At 34.7% G+C, this 20,801-nt stretch overlaps 1 protein-coding gene across 7 annotated transcripts in view; it reads left to right on the top strand.

Moving 5' to 3' along the window:
- LOC125266262 overlaps window positions 1-20,801 on the top strand; it is a 256,307-nt gene that overhangs the window by 96,658 nt on the left and 138,848 nt on the right. For all 7 annotated transcript variants that reach the window (XM_048186763.1, XM_048186766.1, XM_048186767.1 and 4 more), the window contains 3 exons: window positions 727-789; window positions 1,248-1,337; window positions 1,976-2,004. In XM_048186763.1, the coding sequence (XP_048042720.1) occupies window positions 727-789; window positions 1,248-1,337; window positions 1,976-2,004 (182 nt within the window). The remainder of the gene's footprint in view (window positions 1-726; window positions 790-1,247; window positions 1,338-1,975; window positions 2,005-20,801) is intronic.

The following is a 20,801-nucleotide window of genomic DNA, read 5'->3' on the forward strand; positions in this document are numbered from 1 at the left end:
GGCTGAAGAGAAGCGCACGATAAAGAAGAATTCAATTTCAATCATCTTTAATCCAAAAGCATGACAGGAACATTCAGGGAAACAAAATAGCAACACTCTAATACTGACATTAAACAATACAAGACAAAGACTTGCCAATGGGGTTGTTTGAAATAAGATTATTTTGCTTACCCCATTGGCAGATTATTTTGCTTGTTTTAAGGAAAAACTCACTTAATTTTGAGTTATTTTTCAGAAAATAAGACAATAATTTTTAATTGTCTAGAAAATGCTTATTGATTTAAGAATTTTTAGATATTTGGACTGGAAACAAGACAAAAAAAAAAAAAAGTATTTTTTTGCAGTGTGACTCCAGAACTTCACCATTCTGATTTGTGAAATCTTTCACAGATTGGCTCTACTCTTTCTGATGTCTTCATATATACTGACATTGTGAAATGGTAGTGATCAAAGCCATAAAATGCTTCATAAAATAAAATAATTACTAAAACTGACCTTGTACGCTGCCCTGTCCATATAATGTTCCTTTACTGTATCTTCTAACTATTGTTTGTCATCACTTGTATTATTTCTTCCTTGTTAAATGTACATTGTAAAGCATCCTTGAGCCCTGGAAATGCGCTATATAAACATATAGCAGACCTGCTCTGGACTACAGCAGTAAATCTTGACATTGTGTTCACGCATTAAAATATTATTTTTTCATTTGCATTTTGTTTTTAATAGTTGCAATGTCAACTACAGCAACATCACTGATCCCAGAAACTACACCAAAATTTCTAAAACCAGGTGTGTATGTTCATCATCCTCATTCCAGTGGTTGTTTTCATACTCTAGAATTTTCTAGAATCAGTATCTGATCATCTCTGAAGTTGTTCAAGGAGCTGATCAATAAATTTTGACTCAAGCCATGTTTAATTTGTAATCCACATCACTCACTGCCCAGTACGATTAGCTGAGGTGTCGGGGTGGGGTTTATGATAGGGAGTGATGGGGATTGTAGTGAAACTGACCTCAGAGGACATATTAATATTACCCTGATATTGTTGCAGTGTTGTTACTCGACCAATGGAAGCTTTGAGATAATAAACACTTTAAAGCTGCTGAACTGTGAAGTGACACCAGTATCTCAGAGGACCATCACTGCTGTAATAAACTTACTGAACTTTCTATAAAATCCTCATCACAAGAATCAGTTTACTTCATGATAAATATGGATAATTATGCTATTAAATGTGTCTCTATAGTCTCTCTCTCAGTGATTGGGATTGTTGGCGCTTCATTCGCTGTTCTCCTTCTTGCTCTAATTCTCTGGATGATTCTTAAAAAAAGAGCAGGTGAGTTTCCAGAGTTTCTCATTTTGTAACAACAGACAAAATATCCAAAACACCTGAATAAATAAATGTGTAATTTAGATATATTTCATCTAAGTGAAGAGAAATCAGTGAGTTAACCCAGGTGAAAAAAAGTATATTTCTTTAATGTACTTAAAGTGCTCTATTTTCACGCACTAATTTTGTACTTAATATACTAAACATTCTACTTTAGTACTTCTTAAGATAATCTTAAGAACATCTAAGTGTACTCAACTGTGCTATTTTGAGACACTATGAAATATGAACTAAAATGTGCTTTTAACATACTATCTCTGTATTTAAAAAATGTATTTAGATACTACTTATAGTACATTTGAACCCATAGTGTACTACTATTTCATAGTGTCTCAAAATAGCACAGTTGAGTACACTTAGATGTTCTTAAGATTATCTTAAGAAGTACTAAAGTAGAATGTTTAGTATATTAAGTACAAAATTAGTGCGTGAAAATATAGCACTTTAAGTACATTAAAGAAATGTACTTTTTTCACCTGGGAATAAAAATAGAATTCTTCTAGACTCTTAAAAGCTGATTGTCATCTGCATTAGAGACTATTTGTCTGTTTGATCATAAATATTCCCATTACATCATGTTTCAGATAACAGAAGAAGGACTGATGACTCTGTGGTGAGTAGGGATGGGTATCGTTAAGGATTTAACGGTATTACTACTCTTACCGATACTGCTTATCGATCCGGTACTTTAACGGTATTCTTATCGGTACTTTTTGATATATATATATATATATATATATATATATATATATATATATATATATATATATATATATATAAAATAATCTGAATTAACTTTGCTTTATATTATATAGTGTCTGGCATTTTTGGTGTTTTATATAAGATACAGTAAGAACATGAACAAAGAAACAAACTGCCAAATACAATAAAACAAAGACACAAATGAAATAAAGTGCTTTCATTTGTTCTTGTGTTCATGTAAGTAATATAGACCTAGCCTATAAAAGAAATCTAAGTAAAGTAACCAAATGTAAAATAACACTGCATGGTTTTCACAGTATAAATTAATAGATTTAACTCTCATTAAAGCTAACTATATTCAGAAGAAGTGCTGTGAGTAATTTTCTCTTTGCATTTTGTTGTTTGATTAACACTGATGGCATAATTGTCAGAAGATGACTGCTGTCACTTTAAGACAATAGATATTAACACACATCGGATTTTCTCCCAGCTGTTCATGTACACTTCCGATATAAACTGCATTTAAGTAGCTAAACACAGTCTAGTCCGGTCATTTTAACATACTATTGTGTGTATTTGATCTTTTGGACGTGCACCTGAAGCCCAACGTGTAGCCTAATTTGTTTGTCTATTTGCGATCCGTTTTGAAGCGCGCGCCGCAATTCAGCCTGAGGAACAACGTCTCTTGCGCGGATTATTGTGCTTTCAACGTTTTAAACGTTGATAATAATTTTTTAAACATTTACTGCAATTTAGCAACAGTAAAGACTGCATTTTACAACAATCACCGACTGTGCTGATTCTTACGTTAAGTTTGAGTTTAGGGAACGCGCGCAGCCGTGGAGAGAATGAAGGTGTGCTAGATGAAACGCGGCTAGTTTTTAATAGTTTTACCTTAGATATCTTCTTTCTGATGATCCTTGAAAGCCAACATCAAAATAAAAAATGAAATTAGCTTAATATCAAAGCACAGGCCTAAAGTGTATGCAGACGTTTAGTTTTTCAGTTCTCTCCTCAATCGTCACCATTAAACAGGGCTTTCATGTGAGCGGCTGCGCGCGCTGTAGCTCCTCTGCGTGAGCGCGATCTCTCTTCTTGCGAAAGCAAAAATGCATCATAGACAAATGTCCTAATATTATTGCATATAGAAACAGCTGGCGACTCTGGCGAGATAGAATCTGCAAGATAATGTCTATATAGTAATAATAAATGCACGTGTATTTTCTTCATAATTTCTCCAGTACCGATAGCAGAACCGTTAACGTCAGAGCTTATCGATACACCGGTCTTTCAAAATTTGCCCCGGGGTCAATTTAATACCGGGTTTCGGTACCCATCCCTAGTGGTGAGTATTGCAGGTTGATCCATGAGTTATTAGTGTTTAAGCTCTTCTCCACAGAGGACTGACCCTGAAATATGACACTCTTATTAGTCAGATTAGATTATGACAAGTTAGTGTATTTGTACTGTTTCTGGTCTAAAGTCACAGATAAGAATAAATATGATGGAACCACTGACACAATCAACATTTCCATTCACCCTACTCCCAGTGAACAATATGATTCATCTTCAATAATCTGTATTTATTTGACAGTTACTGTGGTACATTTCACACATACTTTACCTGAAACATCTGCAGCACCTGTGTAAAATAGTAGTGACGGATCAGCCTTTAATAGCTTGGTTTGTCATATTTTCGTTGATATTTAGGAGCAGACAGATGATCATGTGACTTACATTGAGGTCACTGTGTGCAGTAAAAACCAAGGCAAAAAGAAGAAGGTGAGCAAACTCTTCCTTGATGTTGTCCAGCTTCTCTCAGCATGACCTACAGTATATCGCTTTTATTCTTCTATGCAGTTCTTCAAAAGTTCTGTGTTGAATTGAGCTCAAACATCATGCTGTAATAACTGTGTTGAAACAATAACTGTGATGTTCATTCAGGTTCACTGTGATGATAAAGTGACGTATTCCTCCATCAGAGGAGCAAAAGTTGGAGCTCCAGAAAACTGCAGTTAACTTTATGCCTCTGTGAACAAGAACAGTTGAATAATTATACAAAAAACACATGAGCAGAGGAATATGAATCTAATATAATAGACTCATAATGCTTTCTGTCAGTGCCATTATAAATACTTTCAATGTCTTTTACATAAAAAATGTTTTTTAAATGTTAACAAACAAACCCAAGAGATGCTCTGATTTATTTTGCTCAGTTCAGCATGTTATTGTACAGTTTCTGTCTGCTTGTTGATCAGTTAATGCTAGTGTCTTTATTATTAATTCAGGGTCTGCAGACGTGCACAAAGAAAATGAGGACAGTTTTACTCTCTTAGATCATTCTCATTAAATCATGTATTTTCTCGAGCAGCTTATTAACTGTCAGCTTATTATGAGAACAGGCAAAGCTTGATGATGTAAGTGTTTATCACAATATGTCAGGAATGATAATTTGGTGTTTGAACCGTTTGGGCAGCTGCTTTCAGCAATGCTTGTAATATTATATTTTATTTGTCAATAATAAAATAGTCTATGTCAAACATGTGTCTTTATGGTGAAATATACATTAATAAAGGCAATATAATATCGTCACACTATAGCAACTCTCTCCAACATATTTTGCTATTATAACTGCACTTATTTACATCATTGGTATAAGTACAGTAGCAGTGGGTGGTAAAAAACAAGAAATGTACAGTTTTATACCATCTTGCTGATAATGTTTCTTTAGTCATTCGGCAACCCTGCAGCCTGAACCCCTGCAGGCGAACCACCCTTATTCATTATTTCAATATTCTGTGAACCTCAGATGATTCATGAACATTTGTATAAAGTTTTCATACATAACATTTTGTACAGTTTGGATGCACAGACAGTTTTCAATGTCTTTCTTAGCGGTACTTTGGGCTTCCAAATTGCAAAAGCACAAATGTTGACACATAAAACATCTACTGACAGCATCAAAATGGTACAAAAATGTTACATACGAAGACAAAACTACCATTAAAATAAGCTAAAACAATAATAATAATGATACAAAAGTTAAGATATTTCTTATTTTAGGCTTTATTCAACCCCTCGCTCTACAACTTTTGTTTCCACTGAAGCAGCAGGGTTCCCACGGTCTTAGAAAACCTTGATATATGAAGTAGTCTAACTTTAAAACAACATGTTTTCTGTGGTATTTTCAGAGCGGTGAGCTCACTGTTGAGGTTTGGAAACATGTTACTACTGAGTGTGAGACCCCGGGTAGTTTGACCGCACAGTTTAATATTAGAAACACACTTAAAGAAATAAGAGGAACTGAGATCTTAACCCACACAGAACTGGTCACCTCTAAACCCAGTTTGAACTGATGGGTGTGAATTTTCTTCACATTCAGAGAGCGTTTGCATGACATCTTTTTCAACGGGGAAAAAAAAATGTGTTTGTCTGAGAATGCAAACTTTTGAAAACATGTTTCAAAGTGCAAGTTTTTAAAAATGATACCATTATTATCTACAACAAAAACACAAAACTTGTGAAAATGGTGACATGATGTGCATGTGTATTACATGTTCAGACATCAGCAACTACAGGCCTCGCAGCAGAATACAGCATTTTTAGTCGTTTTCGTGGATCTGTGTGGACGGGGAACGTTTTGACAATGTTGTCATCTGTACTCAAAACTATTCAAGAATGCAAAGGAAAAACTTTAGCATTTTTAGCACATTGTTGTCGTGTAAACGTACCCTCAGATGCCAGTTCCTCGTCTTTCTTTAACATCCAGATTGGTCAAACTAACTGTGTCTGTCTGTATGTGTGTGTGTGTGTGTGTGTGTGTGTGTGTGTGTGTGTGTGTGTGTGTGTGTGTGTGTGTGTTTGTGTGTTTGTATGCCATTTGTGCAACAGCAGCATGTCTAACAGTTCTGTTCCACCAAGACCAAAATACATTAACATTGTCATATCCAACACCATATCAAATCTGGTGAAAATTGGACCAACGGTCTAGAAGGAGTTTGAAAAAGTAGGTTTTCAACTCAAATCCAAAATATCGTACAGCAAGCTCAACCAACTATGGTCTAATTGGTATCTTTGTTGTTGGTATAACTATGAAGTTATGAAGAACTATGACATTTATAAAGTCCCCATGAGGAAACAAGCTTATACATAAATCATACAGAATTATCTAAAATAGCAGAATGTTTTCTGTCATGCGTAGGTCTAGTGGCAATGTTAGTGTAAGGGGATAGAATATACAGTTACAGTATAAAAACCATTATACCAGTGGAATGTCCCATAAAACATGGAAACCCAACATGTGTTTGTTGTGTGTTTGTTGGTGGTCGAGATGGTTGGGTGTATCTAGGTTGGGTGATTCTCTTCTCCTGGCTGGCCACGATACTTCATCCATGTCACATGCTATGTTCTCTTTTGCGTATCCAACCTTGGATGGAGGCAGTGTCAGTGTCTCCACATGTCTCCTCCATTGCTCCTCCATTGAAGTGCACTTTCCAGCACCATGTGGAGAAAAAATCCTCAATAGGGTTTAGAAATGATGAATATGGAAGCAAGTAGACAACAGAAAAGTTGTTCAAAACCTATAACTTGACCTTTGGCCTATTTATAGGCCTATTCTGAAGCCATGATGGGTTGGTGTTAAATCAAGATACTTCCTGTCAGATTTTTGTGTGTTACATAGACAATTGTGTTGTGTTTTGCTGTTTTATTAAATTGAAAAATGAGTCAAAGGCCGAGAATTAGTGTGTGGTTTCACAGATTTGGTGTGTGGTTGTGCTGTTTGAGTGTCAACTTTCAGAAATCGTGTGACATGAAAAGATTTTGTGTGTAAGCAGTTGGAAAAAACTATAACAACAAAAATCACTGTTCTCCAAGTGGGCAGTAAAATTAGCACATTTTGCAAATTATGAAATATTTTTAATTGTAATTTCATTTTCTGAATTAAATCCTAAATAAACTTTAACAGAAGGGTCCTTAAACTTTATTAGCATTGCATTTTAACAGAATGTGTGCACATTTTAAAATAAAATGTTTGCAAATGGTTTAAATTGATTACTTCATAAATACTTGATTACTTCATAAATACAGTTAGGCCTAGAACTTCTTTTACCATTCTTATTTACAAACCCGATTCCAAAAAAGTTGGGACACTGTACAAATTGTGAATAAAAACAGAATGCAATGATGTGGAAGTTTCAAATTTCAATATTTTATGCAGAAAATGCAAGGTCTTCCCTGAAAGAGACGACGTCTGAATGGGAGCATATGTTGTTCTAGAACTTGGATATACCTTTCAGCATTGATGGTGCCTTTCCAGATGTGTAAGCTGCCCATGCCACACGCACTCATGCAACCCCGTACCATCAGAGATGCAGGCTTCTGAACTGAGCGCTGATAACAACTTGGGTTGTCCTTGTCCTCTTTAGTCCGGATGACATGGCGTCCCAGTTTTCCAAAAAGAACAAATTTTGATTCGTCTGACCACAGAACAGTTTTACACTTTGCCACAGTCCATTTTAAATAAGCCTTGGCCCAGAGAAAACGCCTGTGCTTCTGGATCATGTTTAGATATGGCTTCTTTTTTGACCTATAGAGTTTTAGCCGGCAACGGCGAATGGCACGGTGGATTGTGTTCACCGACAATGTTTTCTGGAAGTATTCCTGAGCCCATGTTGTGATTTCCATTACAGTAGCATTGCTGTATGTGATGCAGTGCTGTCTACCCAGCTAGCAGGGAACGTTCTCAGAACTTTGGCTAACATTCTGTAAAGGTTTTTTAATGTTTTAAAGAAAACATTTGAATGTAATGTTCCAAAAATGTTTTAAGAATGTTTTTAAATTCAGAAAATGTTCCTATAATGTTAAGTGCAAACAAATCTAGAACATTTTCCCTGCAACATTTTGAGGATGTTTTGAGGATGTTGTTGAGGTAACATTATATAATGTTGTCAATAAAACATTCGCACAATGTTTCAATAAAACACATGAAGAACATTCTCTCAGCAACATTAGGAGAACACTATAAGAACATCATTAATGTTTGAGGTGATGAATGTTCTGTGTAAAATGTTCTTCTAATGTGACGTATTAACAAATCTAGAACATTTCACCTGCAACATTTTGAGGATGTTTTGAAGATGTTATTGAGGTAACATATTATATAATGTTGTCAATAAACATTCACACAATGTTTCAATAAAACAAAGGAAGAACATTCTCTCAGCAACATTAGGAAAACGCTATAAGAACATGATTGAGGTTTGAGGTGATGGAAAGTTCTGTATAAAATGTTCTTCTAATGTGACGTATTAACCACGATAGAACATTTCACCTGCAACATTTTGAGGATGTTGTTGAGGTAACATTATATAATGTTGTCAATATAACATTCGCACAATGTTTCAATAAAACAAATGAAGAACATTCTCTCAGCAACATTAGGAGAACGCTATAAGAACTTCACTGAGGTTTGAGGTGATGAAATGTTCTGTATAAAATGTTCTTCTAATGTGACGTATTAACAAATCTAGAACATTTCACCTGCAACATTTTGAGGATTTTGAGGATGTTATTGAGGTAACATATTATATAATGTTGTCAATAAAACATTCGCACAATGTTTCAATAAAACAAAGGAAGAACATTCTCTCAGCAACATTAGGAGAACGCTATAAGAACATCATTAATGTTTGAGGTGATGAAATGTTCTGTGTAAAATGTTCTTCTAATGTGACGTATTAACCACGATAGAACATTTCACCTGCAACATTTTGAGGATGTTTTGAAGATGTTATTGAGGTAACATATTATATAATGTTGTCAATATAACATTCGCACAATGTTTCAATAAAACAAAGGAAGAACATTCTCTCAGCAACATTAGGAAAACGCTATAAGAACATGATTGAGGTTTGAGGTGATGAAATGTTCTGTATAAAATGTTCTTCTAATGTGACGTATTAACAAATCTAGAACATTTCACCTGCAACATTTTGAGGATGTTTTGAGGATGTTATTGAGGTAACATATTATATAATGTTGTCAATATAACATTCGCACAATGTTTCAATAAAACAAAGGAAGAACATTCTCTCAGCAACATTAGGAGAACGCTATAAGAACATCATTGAGGTTTGAGGTGATGAAATGTTCTGTGTAAAATGTTCTTCTAATGTGACGTATTAACCACGATAGAACATTTCACCTGCAACATTTTGAGGATGTTTTGAGGATGTTATTGAGGTAACATATTATATAATGTTGTCAATAAAACATTCGCACAATGTTTCAATAAAACAAAGGAAGAACATTCTCTCAGCAACATTAGGAGAACGCTATAAGAACATGATTGAGGTTTGAGGTGATGAAATGTTCTGTATAAAATGTTCTTCTAATGTGACGTATTAACCAAATCTAGAACATTTCACCTGCAACATTTTGAGGATGTTGTTGAGGTAACATTATATAATGTTGTCAATATAACATTCGCACAATGTTTCAATAAAACAAAGGAAGAACATTCTCTCAGCAACATTAGGAAAACACTATAAGAACATGATTGAGGTTTGAGGTGATGAAATGTTCTGTATAAAATGTTCTTCTAATGTGACGTATTAACAAATCTAGAACATTTCACCTGCAACATTTTGAGGATGTTATTGAGGTAACATATTATATAATGTTGTAAATATAACATTCGCACAATGTTTCAATAAAACAAATGAAGAACATTCTCTCAGCAACATTAGGAGAACGCTATAAGAACATCACTGAGGTTTGAGGTGATGAAATGTTCTGTATAAAATGTTCTTCTAATGTGACGTATTAACAAATCTAGAACATTTCACCTGCAACATTTTGAGGATGTTTTGAGGATGTTATTGAGGTAACATATTATATAATGTTGTAAATATAACATTCGCACAATGTTTCAATAAAACAAAGGAAGAACATTCTCTCAGCAACATTAGGAGAACGCTATAAGAACATCATTGAGGTTTGAGGTGATGAAATGTTCTGTGTAAAATGTTCTTCTAATGTGACGTATTAACCACGATAGAACATTTTACCTGAACATTTTGAGGATGTTTTGAGGATGTTATTGAGGTAACATATTATATAATGTTGTAAATATAACATTCGCACAATGTTTCAATAAAACAAAGGAAGAACATTCTCTCAGCAACATTAGGAAAACACTATAAGAACATGATTGAGGTTTGAGGTGATGAAATGTTCTGTATAAAATGTTCTTCTAATGTGACGTATTAACAAATCTAGAACATTTCACCTGCAACATTTTGAGGATGTTATTGAGGTAACATATTATATAATGTTGTAAATATAACATTCGCACAATGTTTCAATAAAACAAAGGAAGAACATTCTCTCAGCAACATTAGGAGAACGCTATAAGAACATCATTGAGGTTTGAGGTGATGAAATGTTCTGTGTAAAATGTTCTTCTAATGTGACGTATTAACAAATCTAGAACATTTCACCTGCAACATTTTGAGGATGTTTTGAGGATGTTGTTGAGGTAACATTATATAATGTTGTAAATAAAACATTCGCACAATGTTTCAATAAAACAAAGGAAGAACATTCTCTCAGCAACATTAGGAAAACGCTATAAGAACATCACTGATGTTTGAGGTGATGAAATGTTCTGTATAAAATGTTCTTCTAATGTGACGTATTAACCAAGATAGAACATTTCACCTGCAACATTTTGAGGATGTTTTGAGGATGTTGTTGAGGTAACATTATATAATGTTGTAAATATAACATTCGCACAATGTTTCAATAAAACAAAGGAAGAACATTCTCTCAGCAACATTAGGAAAACACTATAAGAACATGATTGAGGTTTGAGGTGATGAAATGTTCTGTATAAAATGTTCTTCTAATGTGACGTATTAACAAATCTAGAACATTTCACCTGCAACATTTTGAGGATGTTATTGAGGTAACATATTATATAATGTTGTAAATATAACATTCGCACAATGTTTCAATAAAACAAATGAAGAACATTCTCTCAGCAACATTAGGAGAACGCTATAAGAACTTCACTGAGGTTTGAGGTGATGAAATGTTCTGTGTAAAATGTTCTTCTAATGTGACGTATTAACCACGATAGAACATTTAACCTGAACATTTTGAGGATGTTTTGAGGATGTTGTTGAGGTAACATTATATAATGTTGTAAATATAACATTCGCACAATGTTTCAATAAAACAAAGGAAGAACATTCTCTCAGCAACATTAGGAAAACGCTATAAGAACATCACTGAGGTTTGAGGTGATGAAATGTTCTGTGTAAAATGTTCTTCTAATGTGACGTATTAACCAAGATAGAACATTTCACCTGAACATTTTGAGGATGTTTTGAGGATGTTATTGAGGTAACATATTATATAATGTTGTAAATATAACATTCGCACAATGTTTCAATAAAACAAAGGAAGAACATTCTCTCAGCAACATTAGGAGAACGCTATAAGAACATCATTAATGTTTGAGGTGATGAAATGTTCTGTGTAAAATGTTCTTCTAATGTGACGTATTAACCACGATAGAACATTTTACCTGCAACATTTTGAGGATGTTTTGAGGATGTTATTGAGGTAACAGATTATTCAAAGTTGTAAATATTCCCTAATTTTTTATAAATATTCACTATTATTCATTCCTTAAATTGAACAATCTCAGAACTAACATTATATTGTATTATTAAACTTGTGTTCTCAATGTACTATTGAAATTAATTTCTGCACAATTTAATGTTTTCTTTTTTTCTACAATTGAAGAGTTCAGATGCAAAAACCTGCGCAAGTGGCATCTGAAATTTTCTTCTTAAATTAGCATTTTTGTCAAGCTTGTATGTTTAGGTTCAGTAAATTTCACTTTAATGGCAATTAATAGGTCCTTTTCATTGCCATTGAAGTGTAATAAGCTTGATAAACATGCTTGTTTTATAAGAAAATTTCAAATGGCACTTAAAGGCTTTTGCATCTGAAGTCTTCAATTATTATTTCACATAACTGATATAGCATTGTATTAGCAACAATTTCCTTCACTGTTTTGTTTCTTTACGCTTTATTAAAAGAAAAAAAAAAAGAAAGAAAGAAAGAAACTTCCCCCCAATGTTCAAGACATGGTTAGCTTGGTTTATGTAATGGAGAATATACAATATTGCCACAATGTTCCGTAACATTATCAAAACAACATTTGTAAAATGTGGATATTATTCCAGATTGTGATGAAGTTTGGGCCAGATCATCATTACATCTGGCACTTCTGTTTTGGTTCTGGGTCTGGCTGGCATCATGTTTTAACACCATTGTGTGAAACAGCATTGGGCTGAACTCAAAAGAAACAAAATATAATAAGATACAAAATATAATAAGAAACAAAAGATGAAATGCATTATTTTAGCTGAACACTGGCTTGACTGCAATAGTGAGATTAATTCTGGGGGAAGGGAAAGTCTCGTATTTGGCTGAACTGTTGCGTGAACATGTTTACCATAGGGCAGGGATGGGCAACTTTGATAGTGACGAGGGCCAATATTTTTTCTCCTTGATACCTGGGGACCAGATTACTAATCCACACTCGCACCTTTTACACTGTCTTACTCAATTTACTTTTTACTAAGGGAAATTTATGTATAATTAATGTCATTTGTTTTAAAAAGATTGTATTAACTGTAGCCTAAATGGGGAAACTTTGTTTTCAGTTGGCAAGCAATATTAAAGGGATAGTTCACCCAAAAAAATTAAATTCTGTCATCATTTACCTACCCTCAAGTTTCTGTTGAACAAAGAAGATATTTTGAGGAATGTTTGTAACCAGGTTGCTTTGGGTCTAATACTATGGAAGTCAATGGTGCCCCAGAACTGTTCAGTTTCCCACATTCTTCAGAATATCTTCTTTTGTGTTGATCAGAACAAATACATTTATACAGGTTTGGAACAACTTGAGGGTGTGTAAATAATGAAATTTTTATTTTTGGGTGAATTATCCCTTTAATATCTTTATTAACAATATTAACATCTCAATGGCATTTTCTGTAAATTTGCAACAAACAAATGTAGCTACAGTTTATATTTGATTACAAGGTTAGAGAACATTTTCAACTCAGCCTCGTTAAAAAGTGCTTATTTTAAAATATGACAATCTACTGGGTGTTTACAGGAGACGAGAGGCGCTGATTGGGGCATGGTAAATCGACGCGTAAATCCACCAATCACAGCGTGCTTTTCTCGTGACGTAGGAACATTTGAAATTGACGAACAGCGCGAATGGTAGTTGAAGAAATTGTCTTTTTGACGGAAAAAGCGAGTACGGACTCGTTCACAAACAGAGTAGCGGCAGATACAGAGTTGTGATGGAGGATGTTTTACCCGCTGGGACAGTTTGTGGCCCAAACAACAGAACTGTCTCCTGGTCAACGGAACTCTGCCTTCAACAATAAATACTGGAATGTAAGTTTTTAAATGTCTTTTTCAGTTTACATCTTTCGTTTATCCTTTACGTATAACGTACACTAAAATCCGTTAGATCCTTCTTAGAATGACATGACAATTAACTTACATTAATTGTGGGTGTATACTGCTTTAGAATAACAGCTAACTTTTAGATTTGTTTTCATTCAGAATCAGACGGCCTACTTAAATATGGACACTGATGATGCAACAAAAAGTCTTCATTTACAACAAAGGTACTTTAATCCGTCGTTATGCGACATTGTGCTCTATATGAATACGGATAGGCCTACTGTGCATTTGCTACTTAAAAGTGTTAATCTGATTATTTCTTTTTAACTTAAATAATAATATTAAAGTAATTCATAAATATATGTTGAAATGGGAAAGATATGTTTTAATTTTTTTAGGTACTTTGGGGCTGACAGACAGACAGCCATTGTGAAGGACACAATCTGGCAAAAATTTACCTGCAGAAGTGAATGGGAAGATATGGGTAAGTGGTTTTGTAAGTTTTGTTGTAAATCTTAATAAAATGTCCTTTAGAAACAGTTTGTAGTAATTATTTACTAATATTTTCAAGAACAAAATTATGTTGGTTTAAGAAATGCAACATATTGTTAACCTATTTGAACATTATTATTATTATTATTATTAATAATAATATTATTATTATGTTTTCCTCCAAGACAAAATTTTTTAACCCTTAAAGGATTAGTTCACTTTCAAATGAAAATTAGCCCAAGCTTAAAGGCCTTTGCACACTGAGTCCAAAATTTGCATGTGAAACTTAAAATAAAAAAATAAATTCGACCTCACGTTATGTCAATTGCGTTTGCACGCTGCCTCCGAAACATTCTTCCGTCAAAAAAATATTCGGATCAGGTTCGATTTTCTGCGTTTTTCGCATCCGTGGCATGCGTTTTGAGAGACGTTTTGACAATTCAGAGCCACTGTACGCGAACGCAAAAATCCAGAATGCCATCTGACAAGTTGATCCACGTCTTCTACAGCACAAAACAGCAGCACTTAAAGGGCATATTGCAGGTTAGAGCATCAGTGATTCAATGTATAGAAAAATAATGTATGAAATAGATTTTCTTGAAAAAACACATATAAATACGCTACATAGGCTTCTGGAGTCGTTTTTTGTGAGAGAATTTTACTTCCGCATCTGAAAAATGCCAAATCGGAAGTAACGTAACTCAAGGGAGTGCGATCAGTATAAACAATAGGAAAACAATGGATCGCAATGACAGTTCGGATACTGAGGAAATTGTAAATTTTTATTCATACTTGTATCACAAACCACAGCCATACAATTAGCCTGCTATGTGTTTATGAGAGCAGGGACAGACCAGGATTAGACAAAATAACGGTCAAAATAGACAAATTGAGCTGTTGTGTGAGGAGAAGCAGTGGAGAACAGAGACCGGTGTTAGCTTAGCTAACGATATGTGCTCAGATCACAATATTGTACAGATTATTATCATGATTCAGGCAATAGCAAAGCTATTGGTCATCTAGGAGTAATGTTATTGATTACTAATAACAGAATCTAATAAACCTTGATCAGGCGTATGTCACACGCGTTACTATCCGTCCACACTAAAGTTACGTGATATAGTGGTTTCTCATCACGACTGATTTGATAGTTAGCAAATGAAATAATAAAATAATAATAATAATAATAAAGATTTACGGTGCACAATTCACGTGTTCATCAAGCTGCATCTCTGACGGATCCGTGATCATGTCTCCCGCCGGCGGCCGAACGTAGTTTATGTGTTTCATGTAATGTTATCCTTTATTCATTAATTCTGTGTTATGAGTTTATTCTGTGCCCATTCACTGATAGTGTGAGGATGTATATGACGCCATGATTATGTAGTTGTGTGAACTTGAATGTATATACGTTTACAGTATATACATGGCATGAATGAAATTGGAGTATTTACATTACCAGCACATCATTCAAAACTGTTTTGTGTGAGTGTGAGACTGTATGTATGTGTACATAATTTGTATTCATCAGTGTTGAAATTGATTCAAGTAAAAATGGTGAAGAAGCATTGCGTGTGTAAGTTTATTCATTTAATATCATTATTTACAGTAGTATTACAATGTTGAACTCCATCATATCGCCAGGATGATAATCCTTCGGTCTATAATGAACACGTTTTTTCGACGCAGATACAGAAGTGAAGTCCCGTCTCTTCACCTGCACAAAACACACCCCGGCACGGAAGATAGCAGCGTCCTTTTTCTTGTTATTAAACCTCTGGACTCGATGTCCTGACAGGCTGAAGTTTGTGCAACCTCCACAAACACAATAATTTACCATGACGATGATAAATAGAATACAAAAACTACAGAAAACACACTAATTCACGACCGCTGTCACTGAATACCAGCCTACTCTGCACTGAATCAACACAGAGCTCGGCGATCGACTCCCTTGAGTGACGTAAAATGACGCGACGCTGAAAAAAAAGCGTTTTTTACAGAGACTGTCACATTATCTACTACTTTATCACTACTACTTTATCTACTACTTTATCACTTTATCTACTTTATCTAAATTCATGCCCTTATGTCCTGCAAAACATGTTTAAACCCTGCAGTACCCTTTTATATGGTATTTTTGTATAAGGTTATATATTCATCTCGAAAAAAATGTTTAACCTGCAATATGCACTTTAATGACAAACAACGTGCGGTTAATGAAGGCCTTCTGAAGTGTGAAGCGATGCATTTGTGTAAGAAAAATATCCATATTTAACAAGTTATGAAGTAAAATATCTAGTGGTCTGGCCAAAGCTAGATATTTTACTTCATATACACCTAGGATGGCTTGGGTGAATAAAGCTTGGTGTCATTTTCAAGCACCAAACACAGACCTTAAGACTGTTCTGAAGTTCAGTGCTATCATTTGTAACTGATCAGACTTAACAGTTGTCATATACAGTGTTAAGTTGGGCAACCCTTTGCAGAATCTGTGAAAATGTGAATAATTTTAACAGAATAAGAGCGATCATACAAATTGCATGTTGTTTTTTATTTAGTACTGTCCTGAGTAAGATATTTTACATAAAAGATGTTTACATATAGTCCACAAGAAAATAAATAGCTGAATTTATGAAAATAACCCTGTTCAAAATTTTGGGAACCTTTGGTTCTTAATACTGTTTCGTTACCAGGATGTTTTTTGGTGATGATTGTTCATGAGTCCCTTGTTTTTCCTTAACAGTTAAAACTGCCCAATATTCCCAGACCCCCGACTCTTAATGCATCGGGTTTTCCTTCTGGAGCATCAGTGAATGTTTGAAACTTTTTTAATAGTTGAGTTTAAGTACCTTAGTTGTTCTCAGTGTGAAAAGATGAATCTCAAAATCATACAGTCACTGCTGGAAAGGGTTCAAATATGCAGAAGATGCTGAAAAACTGAAGAATCTGCAGGAGCTGGAGGATTTTTCTGAAGAACAGAGCTCAGTTTAACTGCTCAGGACAAACAAGAGACTCACGAACAACCATCACAAAACACACAAACAGTTGTGGATCATCAGGTAGTGACACAGTATTGAGAACTTGCAGTTGCAACTTTTTATCTCACAATTCTGAGAAAAGTCAGCCAAAAAAAAGCAATTGTGAGGAAAAAAAACATTGCACAATGACATTGACATTGTAACTCCCAATTGCGAGAAAATGTCAGCAGTTTATGTTTTTTCTTATTCCATGGTGGAAACAAGCGTCCATACGCACATACTGTAGCTCATATATAATGTGCAGATTGCAAACGCAAACCTCCAGGAGCACAGAAACTTGTCAACTGTCCTATAACTTAACAATAACAAAACAGTGTAGAAACTGAAAGTTATGGCATATATTTTTCTTTCTGCTTTTAAAGTAACTAAAACCTACAACTTCACAATTAGCAAAGAGATGCTACACTGGTAGGATTAATTCACACACACAGTTGCTCTCGCTGATGCATTCAAATACAGTGCTACTTTATCTGTATCTAAATGAAAAGAAAAGCAGAAATCTGTAAGAGATGTAACGATCCATAGACAAAATAACTGATGAAAACTAGCTATGTCGTAGCAATAGAATTGTTGGCAGCGTTCTGCTGCAGCTCTGCACAAGTTGAAGTTGAGTCTCGGTTTGAGGTTCATGCTTTACAAGCCAACATCAAAGTTTGTAGTTGTGTTATTAACATAATGGATTAAGTAGATGTGTTTTAAATAGCAAACAGAGTAGATACTTAAAGTATTATATCTATTGAATATCAATATTGTTTGCGATCTTAAAATGTAATATGTATTTTGTGTTTACACTGTTGTATGCTCCTCTGTTATAGACTCTGAGGAAAAACTCTACACACAGACGCTCTACACACATAGACGGCTCAATGCTGCTAACTGGCAGAGCAGCTGGAAAACTAAAAGACAAGAAAAGAAGAACATTAATACGGACAACTGTATTATTTTTCTTCAAGGACCAGGTCAAGCAAAGACAGTGATGAGCACTCAGAGCAAACACAGCAGTCAGACGCAGGATTACACACTGGACTTTAGAGTTCTTCAACATGTGATGTTGGACATTTACTGTTTCTAAAGCCAATAATTTATGTGGATGCCATTTATAGACCTGTTAGATTTTGTTTTATTTTTTAGATTAATAAAATTGTATGTTTTAACAATGTTATAGCTAAGCTTTTTCTTTCTTTCTTTTTTCTTTTTTGAATATTTAGGAGAACATTCTGGGAACAAAAATAAAACTTCCTGTTAAATAACTATAAGAAAGTTAGGGGATAATGTTCTAACAATGTTATGACTAAACATTTATAGAAGGTCATCGCAAAACTTTTTTAGAGTGTTTTGTAGAGAATGTTATCTTACCTTTTTAGAAGAACATTCTAAGAACAAAAATAAAATTTCCCACTACAAACTTTATAAAAACATTGGGAAATAATGTTCTAACAATGTTATGACTAAACAGTTTTAGAATGTTTTAGAGAATGTTATCCTACCTTTAAGGAGAACATTCAGGGAACTAAAATAAAACTACCCGCTAAAAACATTATAAGAACGTTAGGGAATAATGTTCTAAGAATGTTATCGCTAAACATTTGTAGAATGTTTTTTAGAGAATGTTATCCTAACATTTAGAAGAACATTCTGGGAACTAAAATAAAACTACCCGCTGAAAACATTATAAGAACGTTAGGGATTAATGTTCTAAGAATGTTATTGCTAAACATTTTTAGAATGTTTTTTAAAGAATGTTATCCTAACTTATAGAAGAACATTCTGGGAACTAAAATAAAACTACCCGCTAAAAACATTATAAGAACAATACATGATAATGTTCTCAGAACATTTTTAGAACAAAAAATTTCTAGCTGGGTAAGGGCCCGAAGATCACGGGCATCCAGTATGGTTTTCCGGCCTTGACCCTTACGCACAGAGATTGTTCCAGATTCTCTGAATCTTTGGATGATATTATGCACTGTAGAGAATGATAACTTCAAACTCTTTGCAATTTTTCTCTGAGAAACTCTTTTCTGATATTGCTCCACTATTTTTCTCTGCAGCATTGGGGGAATTGGTGATCCTCTGCCCATCTTGACTTCTGAGAGACACTGCCACTCTGAGAGGCTCTTTTTATACCCAATCATGTTGCCAGTTGACCTAATAAGTAGCAAATTGGTCCTCCAGCTGTTCCTTATATGTACATTTAACTTTTCCGGCCTCTTATTGCTACCTGTCCCAACGTTTTTGGAATGTGTAGCTCTCATGAAATCCAAAATGAGCCAATATTTGGCATGACATTTCAGAAGGTCTCACTTTCAACATTTGATATGTTATCTATATTCTATTGTGAATAAAATATAAGTTTATGAGATTTGTAAATTATTGCAATCCTTTTTTATTCACAATTTGTACAGTGTCCCAACTTTTTTGGAATCGGATTTGTATAAAACAATACAATATATACGGTATGATTTTACCTCAAAATCCAACAATTTGACAAAAAATGATAACTGCAAATCCATGATTCTCTGCCTGGAGTCCAGCTGTTTCTGTGAATTGCAGTGATCCATTTGCTTCTTTTTTCTGTAACTTTCATCAGTCTTTAAATATATACCTCTGATTTTGTGTCAAAGCTATTTGTACAGTCAATCACAAAGCTCTTTCCTGTTTTGGAAGTGTTTTGTGTGTTTTTCACAGCATTGACGCTGAATACCAATGCTGCCGCTCAGTCTTTGTGCCACTCAGTGGACTTTGTGCCATCCGTGTGATGAGCTGACTGGGTGCAGGTGTGGATTCAGAGAGATGCTGGGAAATGGAGTCCGGGGACGGTGAGACAGATGGTGACAGTGACACATATAGCAGTGTTGAGTAATATCTAAGTAATATCTGCACTAACGCTTAGCCACAGAAGGGTTGTTAACATGTCACCTTGCTGTTTTTATGCATTCTTTCTTTGCCATAGATGGTGTGTGTGATTATTGGATTTAGTCACTCTGCTCTGTCTTAAGACTTTATATTTCAACTGTGGTTATAGTGAATGATAGCTAGACAAGAAGTTATTCCCCCCCCCCAAAAAACCTTCATAATGAACAGAATGTTGATCCCTCAAAATCGAGCCCACGACTTCAGAAAATGAAGTGAACCAAACCCCTCTGTACACTCATGGACTTTCGCTATGTTTGCATTTAGCTCTGTCATGTCTTTTTCTGTGCATTTGCCCTCATTGTGTGTTCCTGATTACCTGTTTCTGTTCTCTCTGATCACATTCTCTCACATTAGTTATCATATAATCTCCCTGTTGTGTTCTGTGCTTTGTCAGATCTTGTCAGTGTTTATGTTGTGTAAAATTGCCTATCGGTGTTGTGCCTTATCATGTGGATTAAACTAACCTGTTATCTGATCTTCGTTGTGTTCTTGTATCTTAAGCTGCATTCACGTCACCTCGTATTTACCGGAATCTTGAAATGACAACACGTGACGTTATATTCAGAGCTGTTCACGTCCTTTTGGTCCTTGGACTGGGAATTATGCGTTTCCATGGCAGCACTATCAACGCCTAATAAATCAATCTACAGCGGTCAGGTGGTACAGCGGCCACGTGGCACATCTGGGAGCTTTCAGAAAACTCCCAGCTTACAAGCTGTAATTACGAGCTCTACGAGGATGTGAACGCTTTTTACAA

This window comes from Megalobrama amblycephala, linkage group LG4 (assembly GCF_018812025.1).
Source record: "Megalobrama amblycephala isolate DHTTF-2021 linkage group LG4, ASM1881202v1, whole genome shotgun sequence".
In the NCBI taxonomy this organism is placed as follows: domain Eukaryota; kingdom Metazoa; phylum Chordata; class Actinopteri; order Cypriniformes; family Xenocyprididae; genus Megalobrama; species Megalobrama amblycephala.